This window comes from Macrobrachium rosenbergii, chromosome 25, assembly GCF_040412425.1.
Source record: "Macrobrachium rosenbergii isolate ZJJX-2024 chromosome 25, ASM4041242v1, whole genome shotgun sequence".
Lineage (NCBI taxonomy): Eukaryota > Metazoa > Arthropoda > Malacostraca > Decapoda > Palaemonidae > Macrobrachium > Macrobrachium rosenbergii.
Window position 1 is genome coordinate 18399602 of NC_089765.1, and position 14219 is coordinate 18413820.

Below are 14219 nucleotides of genomic sequence, written 5' to 3' on the forward strand. Positions count from 1 at the left end.
AACAATTCTTTTAGTCAAGGTACTCTGATTTCAACCAGAACTTTGTGGTTAGGAAACAAGAATTATTATTTGTGGTGTCAGACGTCAGAGATATGATGCAATGTATCAATTTGAGAGAGAGAGAGAGAGAGAGAGAGAGAGAGAGAGAGAGAGACACAATAACATCACAATTTCTGTGAAATTGTGTCTTTTGATATTAAAGATTTTTTATAAGTATACTTCATCTTATATTAAGATTTGAGTATTATTTTAAAACAATGAAATCAGTTCAGACACACACACACACACACACACAAAAATTTGAATGATGACCACGCCTGCGCAACTGCTCAGTAAAAGTTACTTTTCTTATGAAACGAGATGAGTTACGATCAGGTCAGTTTCTGAAATACTGTACCTCAAAGGCTGCTGGAAGATTCTTCACAACCAGGTCACAACTAGAGGAGAGAGAGAGAGAGAGAGAGAGAGAGAGAGAGAGAGAGAGAGAGAGAGAGAGAGAGAGAGAGAGTTCTTACCACTGTAATTACTGTATATATTACTGAAAAGAGATATTTCAAATACAGGATGTAGCCTGTGTTATTTTCAATATGTATGTTTCTGTTTTGTGTTAATTATTTATGCTGACTTGTGTTTATCGTATACTTTAACGAATGAATTTTATGTTAATCTTTTCTTTTTTTCTAATATTCATTTACATGGATATATATTCTGAGGAAATTTTACCCCAAAATTCTACCATATCTAAATGAAATAGGCTTTTCAAATTTGTTTTTCGTATCGTAATTTAACCATCAGTGTATATATATATATATATATATATATATATATATATATGTGTGTGTGTGTGTGTGTGTGTGTGTGTGTGTGTGTTTGTATGTGAGCGCGTTTCAAGCGAGTACTTTCCCACATCTGTGTAGACAAGAGAGAGAGAGAGAGACTCTTTCTTTCATCGCATACCCAATGCCCCAGTTATCACCAAGATCAGCGAGAATCCCATCCAGATCATCCGACGAAAATATGCCCAGAGCAATTTTGGAAAGTGTCGTATCGGTCACGCCCATAACCGAGACGCGTCATCACGTTTGCCCATTGCACTGGGGAAATGGGTAGTGGAATTGGGTAGGGTTCTGGGTAGGGGAAGGGTGGCAAAGTGACTTATGTAAACAACCAGGCGTCTCCCATCCTAGTCTTTGTGCCAGAAAGTGATACGATTATGGCTGGCCCTTCCCCCTTCCAGATACACTGTTTATCTGGATGCAATATCGATGGACAAATTGTGGTGATAGTGAGGAGAAATTGCAGGTACTGATAGAGCTGTTTGTAAGAGAAACGGCCCTATGGGTCACACCCATAGAAGGTGAATGCCAAGTTGAAAAAACTTCTCCAGGAAAATGGTATATTTTAGGAAGAGAAGGGCAGCAACGCAAGCCCCCATTTCTCTCTTGCTAGAAATCTAGTGCAACTATGACCCATCCCCTAATCTACCCTCCCCTCCTCCCATGACTTTCAGCCCCTCCCCTCCCCTACGCCCACGTCCCCCACCCATTGTTTAGCGGAATGTAATTTCATGGGCGTAGCTGTATCATCCTTCAGGGCTTTCTGGCAATTGATGAAACTTTCACCTGGGTCCTTCGGATGGGCTTAAAGACGCTTTCAAGTAATGGGGGTGGGCATTGGAAGAGGGGGGGAGGGGTGGGTCTTTGATTTAGGGTACGTCCACAAAGAGAAGTTGTTTTGGGAATTTGGGTGTTGTTCCTGGTGTTGAGTTATCTTTGTTTATCTGTTAGTTTTTTTTTTTTTTTTTTTTTCTTCTTTGTTCTTTCTTGTCTCGTATGGGTCTTTTAAAACATGAAAATTTGATTTATAGATTATTATTAATAATTGTTTTCATATATTTTGCTTTCCTTTTTATTCCTCCTATTTATTTTTCCCTTATCAAAATTAAGCAGACAAATTTTTTTTTTATGTTCTGTGTGCATTTGTAAATACGTGTCCATATAATGTATTCGTATTCACGTGTATACATTATGCCTATACATGTTGTCAAAAGCGGGTTATGAATAATTTGATGCACAGACACAAACGTATGTAAATATTCCTTACAACTTTGAATATTCATGTACATGAAAGAGAACAAAGAAATGGTTTTCGTTGAATGTCTTCTAAAAGAATGCAGCCTAATTAATTTAACTGTTTTTTTTTATTTTATTTTCCGTTGTTCGTTTATTGTTTTTTACCCAAATAAGTTTTCTTTTGTATCAGAGACATTTTCATGTCCGTTTGATCTTAGTCATCTTTTTATAACTGTATTTATTATTTCTAGTATCTTTTGATTGTTTTTACATTAACTTTCTCTCTCTCTCTCTCTCTCTCTCTCTCTCTCTCTCTCTCTCTCTCTCTCTCTCTCTTTATATATATATATATATATATATATATATATATATATATATATATGCATCTATATATCTGTATATATTATATATATGCATATATATATATATATATATATATATATATATATATATATATATATATATATATAAATACATTCTCGGAATCTATATTTCATATTAATAGTTTACGCTCACGTATCACTTCTGCTAGATGCGCCTCAGGGTACGGCGTTTGCTGGTCATACAATGTACTGTACTTTGCTTTCATTTTGGCCTCAAGCAGGCAGTAAAGGAGGTTGTCAGTGTAATCATTATTTCTTTTTAATCCTTTGGTTATATATATATATATATATATATATATATATATATATATTGTCACTGATCTTTATAGATATTTAATTTCAGGTGCTAAATATAGCTATGTTAATTAGTTACCTTTCTTAAGTTTGGTCTTATAATCCTTTCTTCTAAGTATTTTCCCCATATTTACAATATATTCACATTTTGCTTGGTCTTATCGTATATTGCTATAACCTATATTTTAAGGATAATAGTTAATACACTTCATGTGTTATTCGTCTCATTTCTTTAACTGTTTTATCTTTAAGTATTTTTCTTCGTTTAGACATTTTGTTTCTCTGTCATGTTTTGACATTAATCATAATTTTCTATTTTCATTTTCCATTTCCAGAGGTTCATTTTATTTCGTTGTTTTAAGTTCATGGATTATTGTATTTCGCATTGTATTGCGTTATCAATTTGTTCATTTTTCATGTTTACCTTTACTCGACTTCTGTCTCCTTTCAGTGTATGATGTTTTATGAGATTTATTGCATCATTTTGTTCCCTTTCACTGCATGCGTTTTATTGTCTTATTTCATCATAGTTTACTTATTTCTGAGGTTTATCCATTCATTGTTTTTTCTATATCTTTCTCATATTTTTTATTACCCCTTGTTCTCTTTCATTGCATTATTTAATTGCCGTTCATTGCACAATATTTTATCGTTTTATTTTTTCCCGTTTGTTTACATCGTTCTTCTTCTTGCAGTTCGCGTCGTTGCCGGATGGGAGCGCCCCTGGAACTCCTGCGACTATGGAGTGAACTGAAGGACCAGGTCATTTACTCCGTGTCCTACAGGCACAAGGACGACCCGGCCGACCTCCTGGCCTCCTTCTCCAGATCCTATTCCTTGGAGGAAGAGGAAGACGAGGATGAAGACAAGGAACCCATCAACCCTTGGGAACTCTACGATCTCAAGGACGAGCTCAAGAACTTGAACAACCACCGCCCTCTGAGGGCTTCGTCTCCCATCGAGGGCGATCGCGCGCCCTCAGGGTCGAGGACCACCACCTCGAGTGCGAAGCCCTTGTCGCGTTCTCTCGACGACAGCGACGAACTGATGGCCGTGAGCAGCGACGGAGAGGCCGACTCCTCCTACAACTCCCACACCCAGAGGTCGCGATTCCCCTTCAGGGAGGCGAACTGGCTCCCTCATTTCAACAGGTCTTTTAGGAGAGCCGCCGGAGGAAGCAGCAGAAATCCACCTGGAAGGACGCACTTCGCCCGCGGGCAGTCCCAGACGTCGTCCCTCCCTTCAAAATCCCAAAAAGTCGTCACGTCAGCAGCTAGTTATCCTAAAGAGCACCACCCATCGTTTTTGGAAAGTCACCCCTTTTATAACCAATACAGAAAACGAGAAATGCAAAGTACTACAGAAAATGGTGGTTCTCAATTCCAGCGAACTCCGAAGCACAAACTCCACGAACATTTGATAGACTACGAGAATTACCTTCAGCATTTACACAGGAACAGAAACCTAAGCCCGGTGATAAGCAAGAAGCAGAAACTCAGACATTCAGAGTACAAAAACGTCAGTACAAAACAGCATGACTCGGCCGCCTTCCCCAACGGCACGGGAGCTACTAGGCCTAGCAGCAGCAGCCACCAGTCAGACAAAACGCAGTGGAACCAAAGGAACATCAGGCACCTCCTGCAGGAGCACTTCTCGAGTAAAATACAAAACAGAGCCGCACAATCGTCTAAAGATGTCCGTAATGGCGAGCAGAAGGTGGAACGCTCGGCGAAGGACGTCCACAATGGAGAACAGAAGTGGGAGCGTTCTCCGCAATACGGAGGCTCCCAAGCTCACCAAACGACTCGGTCTACCGGCGGGAAAGAGAACCACCTCCTCCACAGGCACCCAAATTCGAACGGATTTTCCCACGACAAGAGCTTCTTCGGTTATGTCCCGGGGGACCAGAGGCAGTCGCAGCCTCCGGAATACCCCGCGGGACATAAGAGACACCACAGGGCACGTGCCGCGGACATCAACGGCTCGACGGACGTGGGTAGCCCATTGGACAAGAGTGTCTACCAGCACAGTGGCATGCCCAAGACCAACGGATCCCTTACGTACCACCAAATGAACGGGCACGGGGGCACGCGGCATTATTCGTCCCCCTTGTCGAAATATCTGTCGCCGTTTCCGAACGGGAAGGCACCGAGGGCCTCGGTAATCTCGCCCCCTTCGGAGGGCAGGAGCCAGAACTCTCGATCTCGATTCCCGCGAGAACTTCGTGCCCAGCACCCGGAGGAGGGTCATCCCCTGCCCCACAAGAAGGGGAGGGGGTCGCCCCCGAGTCGAGATAACTCTAAACCTCGGGGAGGCGTGGACAGGCCCTCGAGGAAGAGCACAGCTTCTTCCTCCACTTCCAAGCAGGAAGTCGTCCACCGAAGGTCGTACTCGGATCCCTTGTATGAATATCTCAAGGAGGACTTTAGGGCTCTAGATTACCGGAAGCCTACGAGAAGAAGACGTCACTCAGGTTAGTTGTGATTTCTCTCTCTCTCTCTCTCTCTCTCTCTCTCTCTCTCTCTCTCTCTCTCTCTCTCTCTCTCTCTCTCACAGAAATTCCAACCTCCTCAAAGACGTCACACGGGTAAGTTATGATTCTCTCTCTCTCTCTCTCTCTCTCTCTCTCTCTCTCTCTCTCTCTCTCTCTCTCTCAATAAATAATGTCAGTTTTATTATGTAATGTTTATGTTTTATTATGTTATATATATATATTGTATATGATGTTTATTCTTTTTATATATACATATTTTGTTGTAAGTTTGACACCACACTCTAATCTACGTCACGCTTGGTTAAGCAGTACGAATACATTTTGATCTAAATATTTTTTATTTATAGATCAAATTTAATTTTCGCTCATGAATGAACACAACCAAATTTTACGCGAGTGAAACCAGAGTGACTGAATATTACAACTATTAGCTTGTAAATTATTAATGTCATTTGTTCGAGTTCTGTTACTAGATGCACACAGATTATTTAATCGGGGTGTAGAGATAGGGATTATTATTATTATTATTATTATTATTATTATTATTATTATTATTATTATTATTATTATTATTATTATTATTATTATTAATAAAAATATGCAAACATTCGTACGTCACAAGGGACTATTAAAATGATAATAATAATAATAATAATAATAATAATAATAATAATAATAATAATAATAATAATAATAATAATAATAATAATATGCAAACATTCGTACGCTACAAGCATAAAAAACCATTGACTTGCAAAGCAAACTTTCACAAAATTAAGCGCCCGGACCTCAAAGAATAAAAGAGAGAGAAGAAAATAAAAAAATAAGTAAATACAAATTAACAAACAGGAAAACAAACTATAAGTAAACAGAACGGGACCCAGAATCATTACATCCCTCTCAGAGCGTCGATTCCGTGACACGTATTGGTCAGGTAGTAACAAAAGCATGATATTATTTGGTATCAAGATGTATTTCATCAGTAGTATTGACAAAGCAGTTTTTTTTAAAGCCACGGTTCTATAAATAATAAATACTGGTTTTCTATATGTATTGAATTGTTGTTTTTCTTCTCGACATGAACCATCGTACTTTTTTTTTTTTGTCTTGTTTTTATAAAACACAATTTAAGTCCGTCGGCGTTCCATTAAGCTAAGCAATCTTGCTCCCAAATCTTTTCCATTTTCGTAAATCCCTGTCGCACATAAGACTCTCTGCTGGGAGAGAAAGAGAGAGAGAGAGAGAGAGAGAGAGAGAGAGAGAGAGAGAGAGAGAGAGAGAGAGAGAGAGAGAGAAGGGGTTCTATGAAAATCCCTATAGCGCATAGAACTCTGTCAGGAGGAGGAGGGAGGAGGAGAGAGAGAGAGAGAGAGAGAGAGAGAGAGAGAGAGAGAGAGAGAGAAGAGATTCCATGAAAATCCCTGTTGCACGCAGGACTGTTGAGAGAGAGAGAGAGAGAGAGAGAGAGAGAGAGAGGCCTTTGAGACAATTCAGGGCTCTGGGTCTATTCAGGGCAGTGGGAAGGAAACTGGTGAATTGGTATCTCATTTTATTATTATTATTATTATTATTATTATTATTATTATTATTATTATTATTATTATTATCATAAGCATGCATTCATATAAAGGATAAATTCGCCTCAGTTTTATTGCTATTATTATTAAAAATGTGCAGATATTCATATGCACTAACGTTGTCCAGCGGTCTGAAAAAAGAAATGGAAAATTGAAACTCTCTCTCTCTCTCTCTCTCTCTCTCTCTCTCTCTCTCTCTCTCTCTCTCTCTCTTTTTTAATACTGGGACGTACATCACAAGGCCACACGGACCTCTGTCATCGGTCATTATAAAAGATGAGTGTCGTTTTAACTAGGATTCAGAAAGGTATTCCCGACCTAATAAGAGATAACATCGGTGAAATTGTGATGTCGGAAGTTAATATCCCGTAGAATTTATTGTGTTCAGAATTTCTAAAATTTCTAAAATATGTTCATTCTTAGGTGCTTGTGTATATATATATATATATATATATATATATATATATATATATATATATATATATATATATATATATATATATATATATATATATATATATATATAGAAATAATCAACACACAATCACTTGTGGAACAGAAATAAATTTCTGACTCACATCAGGATCGAACCCGGGTCTTTCAATTGAAGGACGAAACTGCTGCCAACCAAGCCACGCAAGTCATAAAGGAAGTTGGAACCTGAGCACCACTGTACCTAAGGCTATACCCGGGCAGGCTAACCGGTTGCATACCAGCGTGCTTTCCCCAACTTTCCGACTCAGCAGTGACCCAATTGACAGCGTTTCATGCGAATTGTCCTTAGGTACGGTGGTACTCAGGTTCCAACTTCTTTTATGACTTGCGTGGCTTGGTTCGCAGCGCTCTCGCCTTTCATCTGAAAGTCCTGGGTTCGATCCTGATGTGAGTATATATATATATAATATATATATATATATATATATATATATATATATATATATATATATATATATATATATATATATATATATATATATATATATATATATATATATATATATATATATACTACTAACAGGACCTAATTCAAACTGGATGGTATGGATACTTGATAATGAGGACTGTTTGTCCTAGAAAGCTTGTAACATTTTTTGAATAAATATCTCCACTAGATACCATCCAGTTTGAACGAGGTCCTGTTAGTAATTCTACCAATGCACAGAACAATTGTGTATGTGATAAAGTCAATATATATATATATATATATATATATATATATATATATATATATATATATATATATATATATATATATATATATATATATATGCACGTACGCATACATACAAAAAAATGTATTCATAATAAAAAATAATGACGCTTAAAGATACTTCTTATGATACCACCACCTCCCGCCCCCCTGCCACAGATGATAAATATTCCCAATTAACTGGAAACCTCAAAGAGCCAGAGAGCAATACGACGAGCGTAATAAGGAGCATATTAAACGACCTAAGATGGCTGACCTCGGGAAGCAGCCGGAGTCAAGGTTATGCGAAGCTTCGGAACCTTCAGGACAAAAGTTCACTGGATCCACGGGCGTGGGAGGGGGATGTTGGGTGGGGTTCCAGGGCATGTTGGAGAGGGGAGGAGGGGTTGGGGGTTGGAGCTTTAAGGGTAGTCGGCTACGAATGGGCGGAAATTTGGAGTAATGGTGATAATTGAAGAAAATTGGCTTTTCTGTGCCTCCGGTGAGGGCACGGATAGGAAAGGAAACGCTGTGTGTTTGTAAGCTGTTGTTGTTGTTTTAGAAGGTTGTAAAATGGGCACTTGTAATATATTGCGGGGTGGAAATGGATGGGGAAGTGTAGTCTTTTGTTTTTTGATTGGTGTAAGTCTTTTGTAAATACAGACGATCGTCACAACAAGGTGACTGGGTATGTATATCACACTTTATCGTAGTGAATATTAAGAAGACATATACTACCACATATCAGTCCTCTGAAAATGGCTTGAATATAAAGTTGAAACCGGTCAGGATTTACATGCAGTTTCTCATATCCCCTTTGGTATAAGTATAACATGTATTGCTAATCAGTGTTATTTTAAATATATATATATATATATATATATATATATATATATATATATATATATATATATATATATATATATATATATATATATATTGTGATCACTTGCACAACTGTGCTGTGCATTCATGCAAAGAATACCAGGACCTCATTTATATAAAATGGTCTCTAAAAGAGATTTTATTCACAAAAGTTATTACAAAAAGAAATTTATACAAGTTTTCAAGGACTGGTCTGTCCTCATCATCCGATAGCCTGGTTAAATGAGGACGTCCTGTTTACACATACATATGTACACACACATATATATATATATATATATATATATATATATATATATATATATATATATATATATATATATATATATATATATATATATATATATATATATATATATATATATTGCATGTGTGTTCGAGAGAGAGAGAGAGAGAGAGAGAGTATACAATAGTGAGAGAGAGAGAGAGAGAGAAAAAATCCCCCGGAAAGTGCTCAAACAGCAAGCGTCGCCACCGCCTCCCCCTACCACCCACTAGGAATCCTGGGTGGTATACAGGGGGAGGGGGAGGGGGAGGGGTGGCGTTTGATTTGGTTAGGCCGTGGGTGAAAAAGTATTGCCCTCCCGACCGTAATCATGGGCAATTATTGGAAGTTCACTCTGAGCCACCTGCCATTCGCCGCCCGCGCCCAGTGTTCATTTCGGGCGCTATTCCTCCTTCCTCCTCCTCCCTCCTCCTCCTCCTCCTCCTCCTCCTCCTGCCTTTCATTGGAAACGCTTTTGTTTTGCCATTTTTTTTCTTGCCTTTTTCCTGTGAGCTTTTGTTATTCAGTCGAATTCCGTTTCTTTATCACATTTTTTTTTATTTGATCGAGCTGCTGATTTTATTATTATTATTATTATTATTATTATTATTATTATTATTATTATTATTATTATTATTATTGCCACGTGGTGGATATTTTTATTGTCTAGTAAATTTTTCATTCGTTCTAGGTGGAATTTATGATTATATTTATTTTTTCTTTGTGTACTTTTATTTTTCTAGTTTTCTTTCCTTCGTTAAGTTTTTTATCTCTCAAGTTATGAATTTTATTGTTTATTTTTTATTTAAAGTCATCTGAAAGATGTTATCACCTCCGTAATGTTTTTTACTCTTCTTTTTCTTTCTTCCGCGTACTGTTGCTTGTCCAGTCTCCTCTACATTATAATTCCGGTGTCCTCGGCAATAAAGTCCAAGTGTCCTCCCAGTGTCCCCCGCAATAAAGTCCCAGTGTCCCCCAATTAAAGTCCAGGTGTCCTCGACGATAAAGTCCCATTGTCATCGACATTGAAGTCCAGTATCCTCCACCTTAAATTCTCAGTGTCCTCCACATTGATGTCCCAGTGTCCTCCACAATAAAAACGAAAGACAGGAACAGGACCAGCATCCCTCCACTTTTACGACCCAGTGTCCTCCAAATTAAAGTTCAGGTGTTCTCCACATTAAAATCCCCATGTCCTTCACAGAAAAGTCCCAGTATCCTCCACAGTCAAGTCCCAGTGTCTTCCAGATTAAAGTTTCTGTGTCCTCCACATTAAAATCCCCATGTCCTTCACAGAAAAGTCCCAGTATCCTCCACAGTCAAGTCCCAGTGTCTTCCAGATTAAAGTTTCAGTGTCCTCCACATTAAAATCCCAGTGTCCTCCAAATTAAAGTCCAGGTGTCCTCCACATTAAAATCCCACTGTCCTCCAAATTACTGTAAAGTCAAGGTGTCCTCCACATTGCAATACCAGTGTCCTCCAAATTAAAGTCCCAGTGGCCTTCCACATTTCAATATCCATGTCCTCCTCAGAAAAGTCCGAGTATCCTTCACATTTATGTCCCAGTGTCCTCGACATTAAAATCCCCGTGTCCTCCAAATTAAAGTCAACGTGTCCCCCACATTAAAATCCCCATGTCCTCCACAGAAAAGTTCCATTATCCTCCACATTTAAGTCTTAGTGTCCTCCACATTAAAGTTTCAGCGTCCTCGACGTTAAAATCCCGATGTCATCAAAGTTAAAGTCCAGGTTTCCTCCAGATCAAAGTCCTAGTGTCCTCGACATTCCGGGTGTCATCCAAATAAAAATCCCAGTGTCCCCACAGCAAAAACAAAAGACAGAAACAGGATGAAACGCATTCAGAAACAACATCAATAAAAACAATAACGAAAATAACAGCAAGCAATGCAGTCCTCACGACGACGACACAGCCACGCTTTATTATGGGTGCAGTGGAATGCACCCAGGATGGCCACCCAATCGTGGCTCTGGTACTACTGCAGAAGGAGTAGATGCAGTTGCCCTATGTCTCTCTCCTTCTCTCTGCGTCCTCCTCCCCCCCTCCTCCCTCCTCCTCCTCCTCCTCCTCCTCCTCCTCCAGTCCTTGTTGCAATGCAATTAGCACCGTCTTGATTACGACCAGTTAAGGTGAGGAGGGATGTAGGGGGAGGGAGAGTCTGCTGGGACCTCGCTTTGTCATTAAGACAAATTAAGCTTAATTTGTCGTATGTTTCTCAGAAGTGTGTGTTTGATATGTATTTTTTTAAAAGTCAGTTTGTGTTTAATTATGCTTCTTTTTATCAAAGAAGGTTGTGGTTAGATTTATAATAATTATGATTTTTGTGTAATTTTTTCAGGGGCGTTTGGTTTGAATTATATTTTATAGTTTGAGGGAAAATTTTTTAATCGCATGAATATTTAATTAAAGTCATTTTAAAGGCCACATTTTTTTCTGTCATTTTATGAAACTTAGTTTTGTGTGCTCTGAGTGCTGTTAATTATTTTCTCTACTATTTCTTTTTACCTTGGCCTACTTTTCAAGGTCACATGTCAGTCTGCAAGCCTAGATTTTAGCACTGCTTGTCAGAATAATTGTCGGAGCGTGCAGTAGTTAAGTTCTACTGTGAAATTGCAGGTTTTGAGGTATGGGGATATATATATATATATATATATATATATATATATATATATATATATATATATATATATATATATATATATATATATGTAGAATTTATATATATATATATATATATATATATATATATATATATATATATATATATATATATATATATATATATATATATATGTAATGTAGAACTTTTTATGTTTTCTTCGCATAGTGATAAGTCAAAGACAGGTGAAGGAAAAGAGAGGCGAGACAGAGATAAACCGTGAAGCAGTGTGATAATGATGCTTGAAAATAATGAATGATTATTGTCAATAATAATCAATTGTCTTTGCTCTCCTCCTTAACCCAGCATCATCTGCGCTCATCTCGGCATCTTAGCAACATCCAGATGAGAACGACAGATCGTTCGAAATTATGTTAAGGCGTGAGAATGGGAGAGAGAGAGAGAGAGAGAGAGAGAGAGAGAGAGAGAGAGAGAGAGAGAGAGAGAGAGAGAGAGATTACTAAATGAGGTTAGGTATGTTGACGAGAAGAGAAAGAAGGAGAAAAAGACAGACAGATTGAGATGGAGGCGATAGGTTTCGAAGTGAGTGATATAGAAAACAGGAGAGAGAGAGAGAGAGAGAGAGAGAGAGAGAGAGAGAGAGAGAGAGAGAGAGAGAGAGAGAGAGAGATTACTAAATGAGGTTAGGTATGTCGAGGAGAAGAGGGAGACAGACAGACAAAGGCAGAGATTAGGTGACAGATTTCGAAGAGATATAGAAAAGATGAATGAGGAATCAGAGAGAGAGACAGAGAGACAGACAGAGAGATTAGATATGTCGAATGGGAGACAGAGAAACTGAAAGAGACAGAAACAGGGAGATTTGTGAATAAGGAGAAAGAGACGCCGAAGAGAGAGATATACAGAAAACAGGAATGAGAGAGAGAGAGAGAGAGAAAGAGAGGGTGAAATGTGGAAGGGGCGTGTGAGGTAGGAATGAATGGTTCCCAGGGATGAGGCGCAGCCAGGATCCTACGCCTCTGTATTCCTCAAATGCTGTTCCATTCCCGACGCTTAATTGAACGGGAATTCCCATTCCGTAGCTTTTGGAATCCGCTTTAATTATATACCGGAGGCTGCAGATAATGATGGGCCCTGATGAGGATGGAGGATGCAGGTGCCGGAGGACTTAAGGGACTTTTTTGGGGGGAGGGAGGATTTCGAAGGATTTCGAGGATTTAAGGGACCTTTATTGAGGGAGAGGATTTACTGGCTTTTGTTAAGGAAGGGAGTTTCTTTTGGAAGGGAGTGGGGAGGGTTTCGAAGGATTTCGAGGATTTAAGGAACCTTCATTGGGGGAGAGGATTTGCTGTCCTTTGTTACGGAGGGGAGTTCCTTTGGGGGATTTCAAAGGATTTCGAGGATTTAAGGAATTTTTATTGAGGAAGAAGATTTACTGGCCTTTGTTAAGGAAGGGAGTTCCTTTTTTTTTGGGGGGGAGGATTTCGAAGGATTGAAAGCGATTCAAGGAACTTTTATTGTGGGGAAAGGATTTACTGGCTTTTGTTAAGGAGGGAGTTCCTTTTGGGGGGATTTCAAGGATTTAAGAAAATTTTATTGAGGGAGAGGATGTACTGTCATTTGTTCAGGAAGGGAGTTCCTTTTTATTGGGTTAGGGAGGATTTCGTAGGATTTCTAAGGATCTTGAGGATTTAAGGAACTTTTATTGAGGGAGAGGATTTACTGGCCTTTGTTAAGGAAGGGAGTTCCTTTTTTTTGGGGGGGGATTCCGAAGGATTTCGAGGATATAAGGAACTTTTGTGTGAGGGATTTCCTGATTTTTGTTAAGGAAGGGCGTTCCTTTTTTGGGGGGCTGGAGATTTCGAAGGATTCCGAGGATTTAAGGAACTTTTGTTGGGAAGGATTTTCCGGATTTTTGTAAGGAAGAGCATTCTTTTTTGGGGGGCGAGGATTTCGAAGGATTTAAAGTGTTTAAGGAACTTTTATTGAGGGAAAGGATTTATTGGCTTTTGTTAAGGAAGGGAGTTCCTTTTGGAGGGGGATTGGGAGGATTTCCAGGATTTAAGGAACCTTTATTGAGGGAAAGGATTTATTGGCTTTTGTTAAGGAAGGGAGTTTCTTTAGGGGAGGGGTGTGGGAGGATTTCGAGGATTTAAGGAACTTTTATTGTGAAGGATTTTCTTTTTAAGAATCTGGTTCTACATTGTATTTGGAGATTCTGAGCATTTCAGGATTTCCAAATTTTTCGGGGATTTTATCATTCATTGACAGGGATTACTTTTTTTTCAATATACTTCCATTCTTATTCTCTCTTCCATCTTACTTTCCCTAACCCTCTCCTAACAATTGTTCCATAGTGCAACTGCGAGGTTTACCTCCCATTACACCTTTGTAACCTCTTACTCTCAAACATCCTTTCAG

General features: G+C 38.7%; 1 protein-coding gene across 1 annotated transcript in view; it reads left to right on the forward strand.

Annotated features, from left to right (window-relative positions):
- LOC136852187 (uncharacterized) overlaps nt 1–14219 on the forward strand; it is a 169357-nt gene that overhangs the window by 81784 nt on the left and 73354 nt on the right. Inside the window, 2 exon segments of the mRNA XM_067126633.1 lie at nt 3445–3471; nt 3474–5222. Coding sequence (XP_066982734.1) covers nt 3445–3471; nt 3474–5222 — 1776 coding nt within the window.